Consider the following 24,256-nt stretch of genomic DNA (forward strand, 5'->3'; position numbering starts at 1 on the left):
GTCTTAGGTCAGTAAGGATCACTATTTTGAGAATGTGAAATGTCAGAATAATGGTAGAGAGAATTATTTATTTGAGCTTTTATTTCTTCCATCACATTCCCAGTGGGTCAGAAGTTTACATACACTTTGTTAGTATTTGGTAGCATTTGGTAGCATTGCCTTTACATTGTTTAACTTGGGTCAAATGTTTTGGGTAGCCTTCCACAAGCTTCTCACAATAAGTTGCTGGAATTTGGGCCCATTCCTCCAGACAGAACTGGTGTAACTGAGTCAGGTTTGTAGGCCTCCTTGCTCGCACATGCTTTTTCAGTTCTGCCCACAAATTTTCTATCGGATTTAGGTCAAGGCTTTGAAAGGGCCACTCCAATACCTTGACACTGCTTTCCTTAAGCCATTTTGACAACTTTGGAGGTATGCTTGGGGTTATTTGTCCATTTACAAGACCCATTTGCGACCGAACTTTAACTTCCTGGCTGATGTCTTGAGATGTGAAGTGCACCAGTACCTCCTGCAGCAAAGCACCCCCACAACATGATGCTGGCACCCCCATGCTTCACGGTTGGGATGGTGTTCTTAGGCTTGCAAGCCTCACCCTTTTTCCTCCACACATAATGATGGTCATTATGGCCAAACAGTTTTTTTTCTCATCAGACCAGAGGACATTTCTCCATAAAGTAAGATCTTTGTCCCCATGTGCACTTGAAAACTGTAGTCTGGTTTATGGCGATTTTGGAGAAGTGGCTTCTTCCTTGCTGAGCAGCCTTTCAGGTTATGTTGATAGAGGACTCGTTTTACTGTGGATATAGATACTTATCTATCTGTTTCCTCCAGCATCTTCACAAGGCCCTTTGTTGTTGTTCTGGGATTGATTTGCACTTTTCACGCCAAACTACATCCATCTCTAGGAGACAGAATGTGTCTCCTTCCTGAGCAGTATGATGGCTGTGTGTTCCCATGGTGTTTATACTCGCGTACTATTGTTTGTACAGATGAATGTAGTACCTTCAGGCATTTGGAAATTACTGCCAAGGATGAACCAGACTTGTGGAGGTCCACAATTTTTTTTCTGAGGTCTTGGCTGATTTCTTTTGATTTCCCCATGACGTCAAGCAAAGAGGCACTGAGTTTGAAGGTAGGCCTTAAAATTTACAATAATGTACACCACAGGTACACCTCCAGTTCAATTTTCCAAGCTGCTTAAAGGCACAGTTTTCTTAGTGTATGTAAACTTCTGACCAACTTGAATTGTGATAGATTGCTTTACTTTTAATTGACTGTCTGTAAACAATTACTTGTGTCATGCACAAAGTAGATGTCCTAAACGACTTGCCAAAACTATAGTTTGCTAATATTAAATCTGTGGCATGGTTAAAAAATTAGTTTCAATTACTTCAACCTAAGTGTATGTAAACATCTGACTTCAACTGTACAGTGAATTTGAAAGAGGCAAATTCCATTTAATTTCTGGAATATATTTTTGTGCATGATGTCATAGCATTATGATGTATGTATTGACACAAAAACACACACCAAGAAAACAAAACCTTATTTGAATAGTATACACTTTACCACACCTAAAATGGACATTGGTAAAAACAGCTGTCCCTGTATGTATTGTTCCAACCCACACAAAAATGAATCAAACACTTATTTTCAAACAAAAGATTTTATTAAAGCCACTGTATTTATTAGATCTGCATTGTATATATACAAAGGTTTAATCCAAACGGTAAAAATCAAAATGAAAAAGAAAAAAATTTCCATTTTGAACATATGTTTTCACATATTTACACATTTCCATCGTGTGGTTCTTCTGGTATTAAGACATTCCTTATCTCACTTTCTCCTTCTACGACACGTTCTTCTGGCTCAGAATGTTCTAATTTGATCACAGTTGTGTCCAAAGCATTCATCAGCACATTGACTTGGCTGCTGAACCCTTTTGCCTCCAAATATTTACTTTTATGTTTTGATCTAAGATGAGACCACAAATTAGAGGTGTTCTTCATAGCAGCGTTGTTGGAGCCCTGGCTAATTCTGGTAAAACATGTATGGCAGAACACTTCACCAAATTCATCTTTTGAGAAGTAGTCCCAAACTTTGCTAAAACAGCGCTGTGGTAAAGCCACCACCTGTGAAGCAATGAAAAAACAAAAAAACATGAGATCTGTGTTCCATCTTAAGGCCTTTTCACACCAAACACGATGCGATTATGAGAGGCGAATCACAGGCGAATGGCCCTTTCCCATAGAAAGCAAATTAATCTTCGCCATTAGCACATTCACACCTTTACAATAGGTTGCACCAATTTCTCCCTGGTACGGTAGGTGGCTCGACGCACCTTTGAGCTGGTCCGCCCTCTGCCCATCACAGGGTTAGAAGAAATAACCACTTGACAAGTTTGCAAAACAAAAGCAAACGATTCTCTAGTGAGCAGAAAAAAAACAAATACAATGCATCTTTCTACCAGCTGAAGCAGCGATGACGAGTGTGTTGTTGATTTGCACAACAAGGAAGAAAACTTTCGATACAATTCACAAATTATTTCAGTTCACCTGCTGGACAAGTTGACTGACAGTATTATCATAAATACAGTCTGAAGGGTGATTAGAAAGAATCACGACAAAGTTTTAATGGTTAAAACAAGTTATCATTTGGAGCAAGGGATAATCCACGGCTAGGTGTGCGTTAAACGATTTTAAATGCACTTCACGTTTAACGTACACATAGCAGTGGATTATCCCGCTTATACCATGGTAGTTGCTAGCATTGATTAGTTAAAGCTTTCATTAATTAATGCAGCACAAATTTTGACTGGAAGAATAAAAAAATAACGGTAAACTTTATCTTGTTAGATCTACAGGTGTTGTGGAAAAGTATTTGCCCCCATCCTGATTTCTTCCTTTTGTATTTTTTATACTAAATTGTTTTAGGTCTTCAGCCGAGATATAACATAAAAAAGGCAACCTGAGTAAACACAAAATAGTTTTCAAATGTTTTTATTTTTTATTATCAAAGCAAAAAAAGTTATCAACACTTATATCACCCATGTGAAAAACTAACTGCCCCCTTAAACGTAATAGCTGGTTGAGCCAACTTTAGCAGCAACAACTGTAACAACGCTTGCGATAACTGGAGATCAGTCTCACAACGCTGTGGTGGAATTTTGACCCACTCTTCTTTGCAGAACTGCTTTAGTTCCACCACATTTGAGGGTTTTTGAGCATGAACTGCCCGTTTAAGGTCCTGCCACAGCATCTCAATAGGATTGAGTCGCTATTGCGCCTCGAGGCCAGGGGAGTGAGGTTTAAACACTGCACAGCACGTACCAGCTGGCTACCATTACACAAACACTCTTTAAAAACGGAATTTAAAATACTCAATCCAGATATAATAATAGCCACATAATGTAGAAGGGTTGACAATCCTGAGAACATGTAATGTTCAATTCCTCTTCATTGTCATTTTCACATTGAGGAAAAAGTGGCGTTGCTGACGTGACAGTTGTAAAAGCTGCACTTACTGTTCATGATGAGGAGAAAATCATCCAAACACTCTAATCCTGTTGACTTTGACCTCCGAGACATCCATTTGGTATCTATATTAAGGCTCCACGATTGATTAAATTAAGAATAAAATCGTGATGAGGCGTTGCTCGATTTCAAAACAGCAAAAGGCTGAGTGTTATGAAACAATCTCCATTCAGAGATTCAGTCAGTGATGTGTGATCGCAGGGCACCCTCTAGCGGTTATAGGCAGACATGCTGAGTAGGACAGCCATTTTAGATGAATATTTATCATATTGTTTTGCCTCATCTTGCCAGACAGCAAAAGACTTTCCTAACAAACACTTTGGGTGAGTAGTACAGTGCTGATGAACACTGTTGTCTTGTCTGTGTTTCCTGTAGCTTCACAGTTGATTTAAAGTCAACACTGCATGACTTGTTGTTTTGTAATGTGATGGTTAATCCCAGCTCTGACACTATATTATTGTCCGGAGTTCGTTTGAACAGAGGCATAAAATGCTCGCAATGTGTCATTACGGGGGACAGCAGAGAAGGCGCATTAATACAGAATGGTGATTAAAACTGACTGGAACTACTTGTGCATTCAACGGTTCATTCCAGCCAATCAGGAGAGTCTTAGAACAGACCATGGAATAAGTAACGGATAATCCACGGCTAAGTGTGCGTTAAACGATTTTAATTGCACGACATGGAGGCAAAGAACCACCCGACGTGAAGCGGATTAACAAAAACCTAGCCGTGGACTATCCCGCTTATACTATGGTCACTTGCCAAAATTTATTAGTTATAGCTGTCATAGATTTTTTTGCAGCGCAAATTTTGACTAGAAGCACAAAAAAATAAAGGAAATTTTAAGAGTCGTTAGATTTACAGCTCTGCCTATTCTAATTAAGACAGAGAAAAAGTAGTGCAACCACACACTTGGTCAAATCTATATATTTAAATGCACAATCCAGAAATAATAATATCCGCAGAACGTAGAGTTGGCACTCCAGAGAAAATGTATTATTAATTTTTATTCATTGTCATTTTCACATTAATGTGGAAAAACCGACGTTACAAATGTGGCAGTGAGAGTAAAAGTAGCACTTACTGTATAATAAGGAGAAAACCATTGAAAACACTCTGGAACCTGTGGATTTTGACCTCTGAGTCATCAGTATGGTATCCATCAAGGCTGCACGATTGACTGAATTAAGAATGAAATCGCAATTTGTCCTTGAACGGTAGCACTTCACCGCAAATGTAAACAAACAGCACTTCTCCTTCAGCATTTGAGTCAGAAATGTGTGAGCACGTGGGGGGCTTCAAGTGGCTATAGGCGGCACTTCAGCTCAGCAACATAACACATTACAGTTTAAATCGTCTTTACTGCGAAAGACGCATTTAATAAGTCCTGATTTCCTTCTCTCACCCTCTGTGCAAAACAAGCTGAATTCCATTATATTAGCTATGCTGATGAAAGTGGTTAGGAAGGTTTATGTTATGTTGCTATGATTGCAAACAGTGCATTAATATCAAACGGTGATTAAAACTACTTATGCATTCAACGGTTTACCAATCAGAACAGAGCATTCGAACACACCATGTTATAAAAAATAATATGCCACTGCATTATTGTAAATTGTGCCTAAAAATAAATAAGTAAATAATATTTGTATTTAGACCCCCAGTAAGCAAGCTGGCGATCTCACCCAACAAAACACATCTTCAGTCTGACCCATTATTTGACACTTAATACTGCTACCAACAGACAAAGCTGTTCATGAATATTAAAAATAGCACAGCAATAACAACTTTATAATTGGTATTCAAAAGCACACAGAGTGCACTGCAAGTCACAGCAATAGTATTAATACTGTATTTCGCAAAGAAACTCTTAAGATCCGTAATGTTGTTTAAGAAGTGATACAGTGGCAAAGATGCACAATATATTTTATATTAAACATAAGAGAACTCGCTTAAGATTAAATGCAAAGGCATGGAATAAATTATTAAGACAATCCACATAATATCAGATCATTTTTAAAGGAGATGCAAGGCAGTGCAGCAATGCAGCAATTTAATTTACATGTTAAAAGAACCCATATGATAATTTTTTTCCCCCGTTTTTAAGGCATTTGATGCAGATGAAACAAACATCTTCACTGCTGGATTTCAGGATTTTTTCCTCAGGTTACTTTAGCATTTAATGTTGGTGGTCAAAACAGCTTTCTGTGCTTTAGTGCCACCTGATGCTCTGGTTCTGGTAACCGCAACTGCTTCTGACACATGATCTAAAGCTTGTACATATTCTTCATTGGACGAAAAAAAAAATAACACTCACCGTAAAAAAAGGTTCGCTTTGTCACCGCGAATGTTCGCTCCAGGTGAGAATGGCTTATTCGGAATCTATTGTTTAAATTCAAAATGTTGATTGCAGCGAGAAATTGTGCTGAACATTCGCGTTTGGTGTGCAAAAGCCTTTCATCATGTTACTTGTTTGCGTTAAGGCTATTATAAAATAACAGGCAGGTCTGTGAAACTACATATGGATTACATTCAATTAGTTGGAGGTATGTTTGCATAGCAATGCAGGGTAAAAATAGACCTACAAAATGAGCATTGATAATGTATGTCAGCAGTCTACATAATTGTGGGGCCTGGGTAGCTCAGCGAGTATTGACACTGACTACCACCCCTGGAGTCGCGAGTTCGAATCCAGGGTGTGCTGAGTGACTCCAGCCTGGTCTTCTAAGTAACCAAATTGGCCCGGTTGCAAGGGAGGGTAGTCACATATGGTAACCTCCTCGTGGTCGCTATAATGTGTGGTTCTCGCTCTCGGTGGGGTGCATGGCGAGTTGTGCGTGGATGCCGCAGAGAATAGCGTGGGCTTCCACACGCGTTACGTCCCCGCGGTAATGCGCTCAACAAGCCACATGATAAGATGCGCGGATTAACGGTCTCAGATGCGGAGGCAACTGAGATTCATCCTCTGCCACCTGGATTGAGGCGAGTCACTACGCCACCATGAGGACTTAGAGCGCATTGGGAATTGGGCATTCCAAATTGGGGAGAAAAAACAAAAACAACAACAATCTACATAATTTCACAAATCAAGTATCTTAGATTTAAAATGCTATATGGAAACAATTCATTTACCTATTCATCTAACTAGTAACTACAATTTAACTGACAAAAACTGAACACATATGCCTAGATGGTTGATTTGCTCATCTAGTTTTTTCTGTTTTAGACTGGTGGCGCTACCCCATTTCAAATAACATCTTCACACTTTACAGCATTTTTTTTTTTTTTGCACAGTTGTGGAAGCAATCTGTACTGTTCGATATAAGGTTAAACTAGCAATCTGAGGTAACTCACACAAAGTTGGAATGAAATACATGCATTCAGAGTCACATTTCAGCTCGTTTTTTTAACTGATGTTTTTGCCCCCAGACTCACCGTTTAAACTGCATCCGCTTCAGTTGTCGCTTTCTTGTTCTCTTCGTAGATTGGCTGTAGCTGTGTATGTTCAGTTCATCCTAAAACACGCGCTTATTATTTTAGGATTTACTGAACTACTATGGAAAGGTCCTTTATCATACACTTCGGGGAATTATTTTTTTTAAACAACAAGTGTACATTTTCGAAAATAACATCGACGATAGGGGGGCCTGGGTAGCTCAGTGGTAAAATACGCTGGTTACCACCCCTGGAGTTCGCTAGTTCGAATCCCAGGGTGTGCTGAGTGACTCCAGCCAGGTCTCCTAAGCAACCAAATTGGCCCGGTTGCTAGGGAGGGTAGAGTCACATGGGGTAACCTCCTTATTGTCGCTATAATGTGGTTTGTTCTCGGTGGGGCGCATGGTGAATTGAGCATGGTTGCCGCGGTGGATGGCGTGAAGCCTCCACACGCGCTATGTCTCCGTGGCAACACGCTCAACAAGCCACGTGATAAGATGCGCGGGTTGACTGTCTCAGACGCGGAGGCAACTGAGATTCGTCCTCCGCCACCTGGACTGAGGCAAATCACTATGTGACCACGAGGACTTAGAGTGCATCGGGAATTGGGCATTCCAAATTGGGAGAAAAAGGGGAAAAATCCAAAAAAAATAAAAATAAATAAAAATAACATCGACAAATTCCACACTTTATAACATCATTGTGTAATCTTTGGCTTTGATTGCTTGCATCAAATAAAAAAAACATTCCAAGTTTACTGTGGTTTTACATTTCAGTGATCTTTCACAAAAAAAAAAAAAAAAAAAAAAAAAAAAGATTATCAAAGTTGACGTGCACAAAAGGCCCTTTCCCACGGGCAGTACTAAAGCCCATTTTAGGTACTTTCCCCAGGGACTAGAACTTTTCGGTGCTTTCGCACTTAAGGAACTATAGTTCGTTTTAGCCGTTTTTGGGGGATTTTTAGCTCCTAATCCAGAGTAGGTACTAAGGGGGTGTATAGGGACTGTGGGAGACTGTGGGAGGTGCTGCAGCCTGTGAGTGCTTTCAACATGTTGTCCACTAAATTCAGCGTGTGCTAAGTGGTGGTCTGACCGCTCGTCTCATCTCACACTGCGGCTGCAGCAGCAAGGAGCTCTGCACAAACAGCACTCGCATCCAGTTTAAACTGTAACCTGAAAACACAGACTGCATCCAAAAATGGGAAAATGCTGCCTTTGGGGGTTGCAGGAGGATGAAATAAGGTGCTTTTTTAAACTGTTCAGAGACCATTTTCCTTTAGAGTTCCATTCATCCAAAAATGCTGTCGTTTAAACAATTAACTGATTAGGCAGCTGCCAACATATTCAGATGCAGCCAAAGCTCGTGTAAAACAGCCCTAACAAAATTAAAACCCCGATCCCGGTGTCCTCCGTCGGTGTTGTTGATTTCATTGTTGTTGTTTATACTGAAATCGCGCGTTCCAACCACGTCAGAAGAAAAATGGTTGAAACTAGATGACATCACTATGGTGGTAACTATGCAAATGCAACAGGGGAAAAGTCTCCTCAGGTGTTCCGTTCATCGTAAGAGTTCTCATCTAGAAAGTTATTAAAGGAAAAGTACAGGACTGTAGGTGGGAAAGGGCCTAATGTATATAAGGCGTATGTGGGAAAGGAAAAATATGTTTATGTAAAGTGGGGTCCAAGTCTGAGACTAAATTGAAAATCTGGGATTTTCCCAATTCATTGTGGAAAAACAATGTTTTAGCATTCTGAGAAAAAAAAAAAAAAGAAATAATATTGCTTTTATTCTTGATCACTAGTGTTGTCACGATACCAAAATTACAGTAGTCGGTCACGATACAAGTGAAATTTTACGGCTCTCGATACCAATTTCGATACCACAGCAAAATTATGCTAATATGGTAACGTGCTATTGAACACACTCCTTTAGCCTATTTAAAAGTTAAATTTCAATGTAAATAATACATTAAAAGAAATGAATGTTTTCTTCAAGTGTTTCTCAATTAAGTATGCATTGCTTAATGGTGCTGTAAGCAATTTCAGCCGTTCTACAAGACTGAGCCGTTGGATTAACCACACCCCCTCTTTTCAAAATTCTGAACTCCAAAGATACCAAAATGAGTTTTATTTAGAGCAGAGACAGTTTTTTTTCCCTCCCCTTTTTCTCCCCAATTTGGCATGCCCAATTCCCAATGCACTCCAAGTCCTTGTGGTGGCGTAGTGACTCGCTTCAATCCGGGTGGCGGAGGACGAATCTCAGTTGCCTCCGTGTCCGAGACCGTCAAGCCGCGCATCTTATCACGTGGCTTGTTGAGCGCGTTACCGCGGAGACATAGCACATGTGGAGGCTTCACGCCATCCACCACAGCATCCATGCACAACTCACAACGCACCCCACCGAGTGCGAACCACATTATAGCGACCTCAAGGAGGTTACCCCATGTGACTCTACCCTCCCTAGCAACCGGGCCAATTTGGTTGCTTAGGAGACCTGGCTGGAGTCACTCAGCTTGCCCTGGGATTCGAACTCACGAACTCCAGGGGAGGTAGTCAGCGTCTTTACTCGCTGAGCTACCTAGGCCCCCGGAGCAGAGACAGTTGTTAAATAGTAGTAAAATAACGCCCTCAACTGACAACTGTTACGAACATGGCATAAAAAAACATTATGGCTCAATAATTTGCTGCAACTACAATACTATAAGAACATGACAATGACTGACAGGCAGAATGCTTCATTGTCTGCAGACACATTTTTGTTTGCCATTTACAGAATCTAGAGTTGTCACAGAGACAGGTGAGATATCTCACAACACTTTTCATTAATATCTTTCAAGGAGGTGGAACAATTTTTGCATACCTTTCCATGAGAAAAAAATAAATAAAATAATCGCTTGCAGCATCTTTAAATGTTTTTAATTAGGACCCTACTGAAATTTGTTTTATTATTTTAATTTTCTAGAATTCCATGTTTTAAAGTGTAATCATCCAAATGGTGTCCAATCAAAAACTTTTAACAAGAAAAAACATAGAACAAATACTTTCACACCAATGCATTTAAAAAGAAAAAAATATTCAGTACAATTGTACTCTTGTTTGTGATATATTTCTTAATTATTATTATCATTATTTTGAATATTACTACAATGAATATTACATTTTACTATACAGTTGTAATATATTTCTGTTTCAATTTCAGGCGTCTAGCTTTTATTTTGAATCATGCTTTTATTTAGATGAGAGGTTTGACGGAAGCTTCACTTTTTTCTTCTGACAAATAAACAGATTGCTACATGGCCCAGTGTGATCATTAAAGTGCAAATGCTGTAATTTAATTATATAAATATATAGTCTACATGTGCTTCACAGTAGATTAGATTTTTTTTATTTCATTCAACGTGAATGATTCTCAATGTCTGTGGAGTTCCCAGTGTATGAGTGGTCTGCTTCACATTTATTTAAAGCTAATGCAGCTCATACTGCACAAACACTGGTATTGTGACATCTTTTTTATTTTAATACCGACTTGGTACCGAAGTACCGGTACTTTTGACAACACTATTGATCCCTTTTCAAATGTAAGCAAATGTGATGATCATATAAACTCTTTTTTCCAAAGGTCATAAATAACATGAAAATAACATGGATAATCAGGTTTTGCAGCACCTTGTGAAGTCATACCAAAAGAATTCTGAAATTTGTTCATTTTTTGTTTAAACTTTTCACTCAATTGTAATTCTGAAAATATGCGGTTTTATAGGCTAGAAAAAAGCCATATAAAAGCATTCTCTAGTATTCTCAGATGTGGACCCCTCTGTATGTACATCTACTCACACTATTACACTAGACTAGAGAACATGAAATGCGGTACCTTGGGTGGTTTCCTCTTCTCATCCACCATCTCATTCCTTGATGATGTTGTGTTTGGGAGGTTTACAGGATGTCTCCTTGCTTCCATCATGTGTCTTTTTATGTGCGCTTCTAACCGACCGGGCCGTGTAAACACCCGACTGCAATGAGGGCAACGAGGCATGATCTTTCTTCCTCTTTTCCTGTGTACAAGATGCAACGGGTTGGCAGTACTGTTCTGTGGCTCTTTATCACTACTTGTGTCACTCTCGGTAGTTGAGCTGGCTTGCTCTTGTTCTGGTGCAGTCTTCTCAGACCCATCTGTCAAATCCTCTGCAATTTCTTGTGATGGCTGTGTGTGAAAGACAACTGTTAAATGAAGCAAGTGCTCTACTGATTTAGAGGCTTTGATGTCACTGCTATATTTATCATCCTTTACAGGCATCCAGTGTTTACAAAAGCAAGATGAAAAACACAAAGAATAAACAGTGGAAAATACCATTCTACCATAATGATTTCATGTAAACTTAACACTTTAATGCTGAAGCTTACCTGTGAGAGACCATGCAGTTTCCTGTTTCTTTTATTTTTGTTGCCGTAGAAGCATGCTTTGCGCCTGCGGTATGAATACGGCCTCTCGGCGGAATGGATGCGCATATGAAATATCAGCCTCCGTTTACTTCCGAAGACTTTACCGCAATCTGGACAGGCAAAGGACATCCTCTGCCTTCTGGACCGCTCTCTCCAGCGCCTGACGCTGCTGTTTGAAGCTGGATCAAAGTCCAGAGGAGCCATGTAACTTTGGTAAGATTCCCAGGTCATGCCGTCTGTCAGGCCATAGTCGACACCAGCACTTGTCCCAGCAACGGCAGATCCCTGATCAGTGCTTTGAGGTAATGTGGCGAGGCTGCTTTCAGGTCTAACATTCAACGGGTGATCAATGGACTCTGTTTTGAACACAAGACCTTCTGATCCCAGTTCAAATCTAAAGCTGACAGCACTCTCCTCTTGCTGGGATGGATTGGACTCGTCTGGGGTGGAAAGCGTACCAGGTTCTGATGGGCCTAAGAATTTAAACAAACCAAGAACTAAGTGACCATTTGATGAGATCAAGTGTTTATTTTGTACTAGTCCCTATACCAGACCCTAACCTACTCCAAAATCCCTAAACCAAGATCAAAACTATCAACTGGAACACCTGTTTTACTCCGCACGCTGAAGCAGGGCAGAACCAGTGCATATTTTTTGGATAAAGATCCGATCAATGTTACCTCCGCAAAATGGAAAACACCACTTACATATTACATCAGAGGTTGTGGTAACTGTAAATTCTCCGTCTTTGAGTTTTAAAAACATTGATAGATAATCCAAATGCTTTCCCTCACTTTCACATTCAGGGTTTTTCCTTCTTTTAACATTTTTTGGCAGCCACCGAAGCTGAATTTTGGGTCACTGAAGCAAATTTTACGATATTCATCTCGCTTTCAGCGCTTTGTAAGTGCTAAACATGCTTCTCATCTGAAACGCGTTAGTGAAGCCTGGTTTCATACGTTTTGCGCAAGCTGCACAGTGATTAGAAAAAAGGGGAGAGACACGAGCAAATATTCCAAGTGTATTCCAATGGAATAATTCATGGCATATTGTTCATTGTTCGGGTGATAAGAATGCAAGACAGCAGTGGCTTTTGTGTTCTTCACATTGCAATGGTAGAATAAAAAGAAAAATGCAAGAACACAACACAGCACTTTAACAATGGATGACTGTAGTACAGCATCATCACATAATTACTTACGTAGTTGTATCCGGACAACCAAAATGCATTTGCATTTACACCTTTGAATGTGGTCAGTATCCGTCCCTGACCATCTCTGAATGTGGTTTCAGTGATCCGATCACAATGCATCTCGGGTGCACCTGCACTGTAAAAAATGTGCGTAATTTTAACGGTAAAAGACTGTAAAAATGCTACAGTAAAAAAAAAAAAAAAACATTAATTGGTTAACGGGTAGTTACCTTAAAATATACTGTAAAAACTAATATATTTAAAAAGACAATAAATGTAGTTTTACAGTAAAATTTTGTAAAAAAACAAAAACAAAAAAAACCCCATGTAAGTATGATTTTCTGTTTAACAGTAAAAATGTATATTATGTTTAACAAGAAAGTACATGTACTTTTTACGGTAAATTATTGTTAAAATTATGGTAAAGAAACAAAACAATCGACGTTCCCAGAATTCCCTGCGTGACCCAGTTCATTTCATTATATTTTATGGGAATAGCTATGTTTCTTATTTTTAATATCAGTTATGTACATTGGGGTGTTCTGTGTAATATTTGATGTAGTTTAGTTCATGTTTATTACATTATTTTAATTTCACATGTGCTCACCTGATGGTGTTCAGTGTTTGTGTAAGTGACACTGAGCACTGTCTCTACATGTTTATTGGTCATTGCTCCAGGAAGGGCCTCTATTGATGGATGTAATTACTACGGTGATTAACAATACATTATAAAGTGAAAAGCAGATTTTTACAGTTTCAGAAGATTAATATCAAGTTTATTATTTAATAATATAAACTACGTTAATGCACCGTATTATATACAGGCATCAAAATTACATCCCGTAAAGTCTGAAACGTGGTTACCGTATTTGTTTTACGGTGAATTTCTGGCAAACACAGCTGCCAGTTTTTTCCCGTAAATTTAACAGGATATTTTTTACAGTGTGGCATTAAATGTGGTCAAGTGCTATACATACACCGATATCATTGCATGTTAATGCAAGATGTACAGTGCATTCAGAAAGTATTCAGACCCCTTCAATTTTTCATATTTTGTTATGTTGCAGCCTTATGCTAAAATGCTAAAAATTATAGATTTATTTTCACATAAATTTACACTCCATACCCCATAATGACGAAGCAAAAAACAGATTTCTGATAATTTTGCAAATTTATTAAAAAGAAAAAACTGAAATAATCACATTTACAGAAGCATTCAGACCCTTTGCTATGACACTTGAAATTTAGCTCAGGTGCATCTAATTTCTCTGGATCATCTTTGAGATGTTTCTACACTTTTCTTGGAGTCCACCTGTGGCAAATTCAATTGAGTGGATATGATATGGAAAGGCACACACTGAAAAAGCATATAAGAGTAAAAACCAAGCCATGAGGTCAAAGGAACTGCCTGCAGAGCTCAGAGACAGGATTGTGTCAAGGCACAGATCTGGGGAAGGCTAAAAAATTTTTTTGGCTGCATTGAAAGTTCCCAAGAGCACAGTGGCCTCCATAATTCTTAAATGGAAGAAGCTTGGAACAACCAGGACTCTTCCTAGAGCTGGTCGCCTGGCCAAACTGAGCAATCGGGGAGAAGAGCCTTGGTAAGAGAGGTGACAAAGAACCCGATGGTCACTCTGGTTGAGCTCCAGAGATCATGTGTGGAGATGGGAGAAACTTGTAGAAGAACAACCAGCACTGCAACACTCCACCGATCTGGGCTTTATGGCAGAGTGGCTAGATGGAAGACTCTCCACAGAGCAAGACACATAAAAAGCACCTAAAGGACTCTCAGACTGTAAGAAACAAGATTCTCTGGTCTGATGAAACAAAGATTGAACTGTTTGGCATCAATTCCAAGTGTCACGTCTGGAGAAAACCAGGCACCACTCATCACCTGCACAATACCATCCCAATGGTGATGCATGGTGGTGGTAGCATCATGCTGTGGGGGTGTTTTTCAGTGGCAGGAACTGGGGGACGGGTCAGGGTTGAAGGAAAGCTGAATGCAGCAAAATACGAAGATGTTCTTAATGAAAACCTGGTCCAGAGCACCCAGGACCTCAGACTAGGCCAAAGGTTCACCTTCTAACAGGACAATGACCCTAAGCACACAGTCAAGACAACGCAAGGATGGCTTAGGGACAACCCTGTGAATGTCCCTGAGTGGCCGAGCCAGAGCTCGGACTTTAATCCAATTGAACATCTCTGGAGAGACCTGAAAATGTCTGTCCACCGATGGTCCCATCCAACCTGACAGAGTTTGAGAGGATCTGCAGAGAAGAATGGCAAAAAATCCCCAAATCCAGGTGTGCAAACCTTGTCGCATCATACCCAAAAAGACTTGAGGCTGTAATCGCTGCCAATGGTGCTTCAACTAAGTACCGAGTTAAGGGTCTGAATACTTATGTCAATGTCATATTTCAGTTTTTTCTTTTTAATAAATTTGCAAAGTTAACAAATATCTGGTTTTTGCTTTGTTATTATGAAAAACATTTTTTTTTTAAAGCATTTTAGCATAAGGCTGCAACATAAAATGTGAAATAATAACGAAGGGGTCTAAATACTTTGAATGCACTGTAAACTGGAGTCCTTCCATCGCTGCATCCAAATATCCATACTTTCCTATTATATAGTATAGAGGTTGACCGATATATCGGTTTTGCCGATTAATCGGCACCGATAACAGATTTCTGGAACTATCGGTTATCTGCAAATCTCCACTGATTGTTTTTCCCCGTTACATCTGGGAATGGTCCGCTGTAGTTATACAGTATGAGAGTGACCACTAAGAGGCGAAATAAAAACCACTTCACTGATGCCTTGTGGTGTTTGTTTTGACACGTGAGACTACACTCTGCATGGAGCGGACCACTTCAGAAGTGGATTTGAAACATCAACAATGAAAAGGTATGTATACAGTACACTACAGTACACGTTGTCATATCATTATAAAGTAATTCATTTGTTGACTAGATGCTGCATTAGTAGAGAACAGCAGTATGTTTGCTGACAAGGCTAAGAGGATGCTTACATTAAAGCTAACCTCAAGCGATAAGAACAATGTGACAAAAATACACGCAAGTCCTACCCAAATGTTTAAATGTCCTGATTGTTACCATCTATTACCATATGTTTGCATTAGTTTATATCCAGCTGGTCAAGTTTATGCATTCGTTAGCCAGCTAAGTTGCATATTTAAAGCTAGTGATGTGAGAAAGCAAATTAATATCTTCATGCAGCCAAGAGAAACGTATAAACAAATCAGAAATGCATCTGATTTCAAGTTTTAAAAAATTATACTCACTATAATACGATGACTTCAGATCGATCACATTCTTGCACTAAAAAATGCTAGACACAGCACAAATACAGTTTAATAGAAAGCAGGTGTCTCAAGATGCTTTAAGTTCTTTTTTAAGGGACACACCATCTAAAAAACAGCGCTCCTGCATGAGATGCTGAATGAACAAAAACAATGTGAAACAAAGATGTTCGTCTAGTGCGCATTTACAAAGAAAAACAAATGGATGATTGCAAAAGCGTTCGGTGTGAACAGCCCCTTACAATTGGTGGAGGTCTTTGGCCATTGCGTCTTGCTCTCTTATAAGAGTTTCTAAGATTAAACTATGAGTTGTTTAAATGCTTTGTCAGGAAAGATGTTCAACTTGGAAATGTGTGTCTCGAGATCCTCGTGTTCGGTTCCAGTCTGTTGTGTTCCGTCTGTTTGAACAGCCCCTGGCCTGGGCTCATAGTCTTAGCCACTTCTCCACCGAGTCCAGCCGAATACCACTGCTATCTGTGAATATTTCTACTCTACATACAACTGTACTGAATAAAAAACAATGTGGTATTTCGCTGTTATTGTGTCTATTGAAGCGTTTTCCCCCCTCATTTTAATTTTGACTTAACATTTGTGAATATGGACCAACTAAAATGTATTTATTTTATGCATATTAGTTGAAAATGAAATGCTCTTTTTTTTTAACAGCCAGGATAGGAATGTTCTATGCAATAACATAAACCATTCAACACTGTTATGTATTTATTGCGCCCTCTTGTGGACTAAGGAATCGTCAATTTAAAAATAAGCTGAATTTAAAATTTTAATATTAGTTCATATATATTAATTTAAAAAAAATTAAAATAAATGTTCATGGCTCAGTCAGTACTGTTTATTTTTGTAATAAAGTTCAGCACTATTTTATCGGCAGGTAGTGCCCAACTTAGTTATCGGTAAAATCCACTATTGGTCGACCTCTAATATAGTATGCTAATGAAGTAGTATGTCCTAATCCTCATTATTCATGAAGCAGTAAGTGAGAAATATCCAGATGACCTATCTCCAACGAGATTCTGAAGTGCAGATTGACTGGACACTTAAATAATAATTTAATAATAATAATTATATTTAATTATCACACATTATACATTTGCACATATACAGTGAAATTCTTTTTTTTCACATATCCCAGCTAACCTGGGGTCAGAGTGCAGGGTCAGCCATGATACGGCGCCCCTGGAGCAGATAGGGTCAAGGGCCTTGCTCAAGGGCCCAACAGTGGCATCTTGGCGGTGCTGGGGCTTGAACCCCCGACCTTCTGGTCAGTAACCCAGAGCCTTAACCGCTGAGCCACCACTGCCCGTCAATATAATATCCCATAATCCTTCGGGAGCTGAGGCGATGTCCCTTGTGCTTGTCCAAAAAAACCAGAGCAGATTATCTGTGGTTGTTACATCATATATTTGGGTCACGAATACCCACGTTCCCGGATGAAGTATGTCTGAAATCTATTCATACTACTCGCATGCATACCTAAAAGAGCGTACTGTTTTACCGGCTAAGAATTGCATCCTTTATCACATTAATTACGTAATGTTACAGTATGCAGTTTCAGACGCAGGGCATGAGTTAGAGCATCCAATAACAGGACGGTTACTGAGATTGAGTATTCAGCTGGTCATGTGATCCTAACATGGCAGCCCCCATGAGAGGACCCTCTCCATGTAGAATAAAACAGCTTTTATAAGGTTACTGAAATGAGTCTTCATCTCATAAGTTGCTCATGATTTTATACACATTTTTCAAAATTACTACTCATTGGGGACTGAGTAGCTCAGCGAGTAAAGGCGCTGACTACCAGCCCTGGAGTCACGAGTTCGAATCCAGCCGTGTCTCCTAAGCAACCAAATTGGCCCGGTTGCTAGGGAGAGTAGAGTCACATGGGGTAACCTCCTTGTGGTTGCGATTAGTGGTTCTCGCTCTCAATGGGGCACGTAGTAAGTTGTGCGTGGATCACGGAGAGTAGCATGAGCCTCCACATGCTGCAAATCTCCGTGGTGTCATGCACAACGAGTCACATGATAAGATGTGCGGACTGACTGTCTCAGAAGTGGAGGCAACTGAGACTTGTTCTCTGCTTCCAGGATTGAGGTAACCGTGCCACCACGAGGACTTAGCGAGTAGCGGGAATTGGGCATGCCAAATTGGGGAGGAAAGGAAACATTTTTTTTTTACTATTCATATATTATGAATTAAAATGTTAAGGAAAAATACTGAATGCACCTTTAAACCTCATTTCGAGCTCAGAGCTGTAAGGAAACAAAAGTTAACGGTCTTTTGTCTCACAGTTATTTTTGTGACGACACGTTTTTTCCTGTGGGCTCTAAAGGGGGCAGCTCTGCTCCGCCCCCTCACATTTTTGGAGCTAAAACCGCTGGATGCTTACACAACAAACAAGTCAATGTTATGGGATCAAAATCCCATCAAATGCATTGCGATCACGGATCCAAAAATAATAAGCATGAATCAAAAAATAATAAGTGCAGATCAAAATAATTAGCGCAGATCAAAAAATAACAAGCATGAATCAAAAATATTTTTGTACGCTTACGTTGTATTTTTCTTTCTTTTTGTTTCCAAGTTCTGCGCTTGGTTTTCCAAAACTTGTGAGTCATGTAAATCAGGGGGAGTTTTGCGTCCCTATTGGTCCTCTAGTTCTTGATCGACAGCTCCTCCTCTTGCCAATCATTTGAAGAGGGGAGGTGACGTCACTCCAATGCAACTCCGACGGCTGCTGCTCAATATTATATTATTTGTGTTTGATAAATAAGCTGCTTGTGTCTGTTTTGAGTATTTCCTGCCAGCTCTTGGAAACAATGTGTTGTCTGAGTAGGCCATTATCATATTCTGTTAACAGTTTAGGCATTAAGACTTCCTTGTTTGTAGGTTATTGGCTGCATATCATACCCAACTTGATCCGCTTTTCCATTAAATAAAATCCAGATCCCGACACCAAGGCCTATTACAATACTGATGAATATAGAAATGCTTACATATAATAATAAAAAAACAAGTCCTATTATATCAAAAATCTAAAAGGTGTGCATTATTGCTGACAACTGCATGCACACTTTGGAGTTGGTTGTATGCCTTTGAGTCATTTGCTTCAAATGTTGCTGAAGTTGTATACTCTATATTATTGAAATGTTGTAAATGTTTTGGATATGTATGCTCCGATGATGCCTGTATCTTTAGAGACTGTCCCTAAATTTCAGACTATTTGTGAATAAAGAACGTCCAACATCAAGCCCACTTTATTTATTGACGTGGGGATGCTTGGTCACTTGTTTCTGATTTCGCTGCAGTATCATGGAAAAAAAAACTACATGTAGCCATGCCAACGATGCCACGTAGGATCAGTACATAACGGCACATTCAGCAACATGGAAAAGCGGATCAAGTTGGGTTCTGAACTCACAACTACATTGTTATAGCTAGAAAAAACATGCATCAAACATCCACACCAACCCAGCCTTGTTTTTTTGTTTTTTTTAGATATGCAGTCAATAACCTAAAAACAAGGAAGTCTTAAATAATGCCTAAACTAAAGACTCTGCTAACTAAGGGTACGTTTACACAATAACGATGTACTAAAAACGGAAAAGTTTTCCTCTGCATTTTTGAAAAGTTTCACATACAGATGACAAAGTTGTCAAAACGATCCCCGTGCACAAGGATCCGCGAAAACGATTAAAAACACTGTATTATGCATGCCAGGCCAGTAGTTGGAGATGTCACTTTGTAAAGAAACACTACGTGCCTGCGCACATAAGCATTCTTCCACAGAGCGGTGAATACAAACAATGAAGATGGTGATCGCTGGTCGAAGTAGTGATGCAGTATTTCTACGCTTTGCTGGAGAAGCGTCAATAAACTCAAAATCTTGAGCAGCACAAACACAGTCCTGTAGTCCGCTATTGTAGTTTTGAATGTCTCGCGCGTTGTTTTGAAGTACTTGCGCATGTCTATAAACTGAACGCGTAATACGCGTGCGCATGACGTCATCGTTTTCACAAATTCACGTTTTTGTATGTTTACACTGAGATGATAACGGCATCGTTTTCAAAAACTTGCACTTTGAAACCCGTTTTTAAAAGTTTGCGTTTTCAGGCCCCAAAACGCTGTTGTCGTGTAAACAAACAGCCAAAACGCATTAAAAGTTTTCCATTTTTAGATGAAAACGTTGTGTAAATGGCCCCTTATTCTGATGCTTATCATTCTGATAAGCTTATTCATTCTGAACAAATATTTTGGTGTCTGTGCAAATAACAATAATCAACAATTTATTCATTTGGAGTGTTTTGTATGGAGTGTGAACATTGTACAGTAGGCAGAACCTGCAATTTGAAAATCCTGAAATTAATGTATGGATTCAGATGGGAAAAATGTATTTATATTATAAATGTTATTTATTTACTTAATTTTATTTGATGTACCTTTACCCTCCAATTCATTCACCCACTACTTATGTATATAGCCTCTTGACAGAGATGTGATGCCATGTACAGTATTCAATGATATGCTTAGAATATGAAAACATGAGGCAGTGAAAATGCATGTTAGATCCAGTGTTCACAAGACCTATCTCTGTCAGAAGATTTCCATATATCAGAGTTCTGTCTGATATCCAAAACCAGTCAACATCAACAGCTTGTTAACTTACTCTCCTACCAGCCCAAGAGTCAGCAGGGGGAATACAGAAGAAGGCAGGAGACGAAGTGATGGTAAAAATAAGCAGAGTTTATTGAATAATCTTGAGAGTTCAGTCTATAGGCATGCGCGCGAGTACTTCAAAACAATGCGCGTGACATTCAAAACTACAATGGCGGACTACAGGACTGTTTGTGCTGCTCAAGATTGGGTTTATTGACACTTCTCCAGCAAAGTGTAGATTTACTGCATCACTACTACCACCAGCGATAGCCATCTTCATTGTTTGTATTCACCGCTCTGTGGAAGAATGCTTATGTGCGCAGGCGCAAAGTGTTTCTTTACAAAGTGACATCGCTAACTAATGGCCTGGCATGCAAAATACAGCTTTAGTCATTTTAGCAGATCCGTGTGAACGGGGATCGTTTTGACAATGTTGTCGTCTGTATGCGAAACTTTTCAAAAATGCAAAGGAAAAACATTTCCATTTTTAGTACATCGTTGTTGTGTAAACGTACCCTAAAACATAGCTGACTCGATACATGTGTTAACGGACTATGATAATGGCTTACTCGGACAACACACTGTTTCCTAGAGCTGGCAGAAAATACTCAAAACAGACACAAACAGTGTATCTAACAACCACAAAGCCGTCGGAGTTGCATTGGAGTGACGTTACCTCCCCTCTTCGAAGGATTGGCTAGAGGAGGAGCTGTCGATCAAGAACTAGTGGACCATTAGGGACGCAAAATGCCCTCTGATATACATGAAACTCTACTCACAAGTTTTGGAAAACCAAACGCCGAACTTACAATACAGAGTAAGCATTCAATTAAAAAAAAAAAGAACATGAGCAAAATTGTCAGAGAGCACAAAAAAACAGTAATATAACCAAGGAAAACATGATTTTGTTTGCAATTCTGATGACTTTGCTTTAATTTTTCTTTTGTTGTTTTTTTTTTTTGCAGCATATTTTAAATGTGTTTATATATTTTTGATTCATGCTTGTTATTTTTTGATCTGCACTTATTTTTTTGATTCACGGTTATTAGGGGTTCAAGCACGAGGTGCTGGAACCCTATTGTTTTTGTAGGAATTGTTATTATTATTCTGCCCTAAATCTGATCGTGCAGGCCAAACCGTAAGTCGTAGAGAACTGAAACTCTGAGGGTAGGTAGTACTCCCCCAGTCTACAATGGTGCAAAGTTTCGGCCCAATCGTCCAGATGGTGGTGCTATAACAAAGGAAAATGTGGAAAACACATTTTGGGCCAAAACTCCTGAACCGTTTATCATATAATCAAGTGTTTTATATCATTGGAATCCTTGGCTCGAGTCGAACAAAATGGCTATCTCCGAATTCATTTCAGCCATGAAACATTTTTCACAGTTTGCGATTATTTGATTTTGGCCATTTGCCCCATTGGAACCAAACCAGTGCAGAAAGATTCAGCAGAGTCCAATTATGAAAAGTTATTAAAAACAAATTGAAATTTCGATTAATCTTCGCAACGGTACGATAAAACGTACGTAGCGTGAGTAGCGAGTTTTGCTTAAATAGCAAATAATAGTTATAACTCTTGAACGGAATGAGATATTCTCATCCAATTCGGTACAGTTATGTATGGAGTCATTCTGAGTACACATGAACTATTAAAATTCTTGAGGATTAATGATATCAAAATATTATTAAAATATTAAAACAGCTGTAACTATGGATTCGTTGGTCCGATCAATTTGAAATTTTGCATGCAGTGTCTGTGTCCATAAGGATAGTTGAAAAGTTGATATCTTGAAAAACATGGCCACCATCGGCCAATCAGCTTTCAGCAGCTTTTAAACAAGGTTAACAAAGGTCGATCGGAATGAGACTCTGTGGACCTACTTGACTCTTGGTTTCAGAGGTCTGTGCAAAGTTTTTGAAAAAAGCAGCCACTGGGTGGCGCTATCACGATTTTTGTGCGTGTTAATGGTTGTATATAAGGCAGTGTTTTAAAAAAAACACAAGTAATTCATATCATATGATAGCTCTTCTCATTCTAAACAACTTTACCTCAAGAACCAAACCGCCCGTTAAATATCTGAGACAAGTGCCACAAGATTCTCTGGAGTCTATTTATGAATAATTATAAAAAAGAAAAAGAAAATTACTTTCGATTTTATGTGTCAAAGGCATGCAAAATATAAGTAGCTGTCTAAGCCACTGCTACTTAAATAGCTATAACTCTTAAACGGAATGAGATATTGTCACAAAATTTGGCACACTTACATAAGGGCTCTTTCTGAGGACAAACATACAAAGAAATGGAGCTCGGCCACTTGGTGGCGCTATAACAATGACAATATTTAAAGTGGCTGTAACAATGTTACCACTTTTCCGATTGAGTTGACATTTTTTATGCAATTTGTGCATTGTCTTTGTTGCATGTTTCAGAAATGTCTAATACAGTCCAGAACATAGGCTTAAAGGCCCTATGGTGCTTAAAAACGACAATTGCTGCTTGCAGCTATATTTATTTTTGGATCCGTGACCGCAATACTTTTGACGAGATTTTGATCCCATGCAATGTTTGCTTCAGTCTGTAATGCAACAGCATACTATTTTATGGCTCTGAACATTTATATTATAACTTTGTCACTAGCAGAGGCTACCGTGCACGCATCAAATTCCCCAAAACATAGTGCACAACTGTGCATTAACAGTCCAACACAAAACTATGAAGCAATCAAATGCATCTTTCAAAACTGTTTATGATTCTCCCATAAACTATCATCATACTTTGCTATCAGTATTTTGCATGTAAAGCTGCATTAATCGCGGCCTGCAGCCGTGCTACCTGGCCTATCCGTTGGAATTGCGCCCTCCATCCACCGAAGCCTCCGTCTCAGGACCTCGTTTTCTTTCCGCACTCGGGTCGTCTCCTCTTCGTACTCCAGCACCGTACAGCCGACCATCTCCATGATCTGCTCCACCGCCGCCATCAGACGCTCGTTCAGCGCGCGGTGCAGAAGCTGCAGCTTAGTCATTTTTACGTTTTATTTTTATGCTTCAGCAGCAACCAGTCACCACTGAGAGTAAACTAGCTGCATTAACAACGTGTTTCTCTCCTCTGCTTCGCGTAAGAAAGCAGATGGAAACAGCTGACTGCCACCTACCGCACGGGAGATGCTACCGTGCAGTTGATTAAAATAAAGGATCAGTTTTACTCGTCGGCATTTGTAATTGATTGTACGGAGGCTCTGAACCGCACGGTGGGAAAAAAATAGTGTCTCAGTTCCTTCCTGAGCCTAAGTCTTAAATTTTCTTCTCTCTTCCTAAATTTTTTTTCCCCTCTCTTCAAAACATTTTCAGTTCCTTCAAGTTTTTCTCTCTTCCTAAATTTTTTTTTTTTCTCTCTTCAAAAAATAAACCACTGCCAAAAACAGTACAGAGCAGGTGGCGCAGCTGTAAATACTTATAGAACTGAGATCTAGGAATCCCAAAAAGTTAAGCTCTGCAGTGGCGAAATAGGGGCAAGAACTTCCTGTTCTATACAGAACCAGGGAGGGGCTCTCTCAGGTCGAATCGACCAATGAGCCAAATGTCTGAGACCGAATGCATAATAATAAAATAAAATCTTGTGTAGGCCTAGTCCACCTTTGTCAATCGGCCTATGTAACTTATT

The 24,256-nt window shown here is 39.4% G+C and overlaps 1 protein-coding gene across 4 annotated transcripts in view; it reads right to left on the reverse strand.

Moving 5' to 3' along the window:
• Positions 1–23,952, reverse strand: part of zgc:66474 (uncharacterized protein LOC327500 homolog) — a 33,121-nt gene extending 9,169 nt beyond the window's left edge. Inside the window, exons 1-5 of one of the 4 annotated variants that reach the window (XM_051717773.1) lie at positions 23,429–23,933; positions 11,372–11,883; positions 10,842–11,171; positions 6,972–7,051; positions 1,855–2,132 (exon numbers count right to left, since the gene is read on the reverse strand). In XM_051717773.1, the coding sequence (XP_051573733.1) occupies positions 2,006–2,132; positions 6,972–7,051; positions 10,842–11,171; positions 11,372–11,883; positions 23,429–23,618 (1,239 nt within the window). In that variant the 5' untranslated portion in view covers positions 23,619–23,933 and the 3' untranslated portion in view covers positions 1,855–2,005. The other 3 variants (XM_051717772.1, XM_051717774.1, XM_051717771.1) reach the window with 3 other exon arrangements.
• Between the last annotated feature and the right edge of the window lie 304 nt (positions 23,953–24,256).

Source organism: Myxocyprinus asiaticus, chromosome 14 (genome assembly GCF_019703515.2).
Source record: "Myxocyprinus asiaticus isolate MX2 ecotype Aquarium Trade chromosome 14, UBuf_Myxa_2, whole genome shotgun sequence".
In the NCBI taxonomy this organism is placed as follows: domain Eukaryota; kingdom Metazoa; phylum Chordata; class Actinopteri; order Cypriniformes; family Catostomidae; genus Myxocyprinus; species Myxocyprinus asiaticus.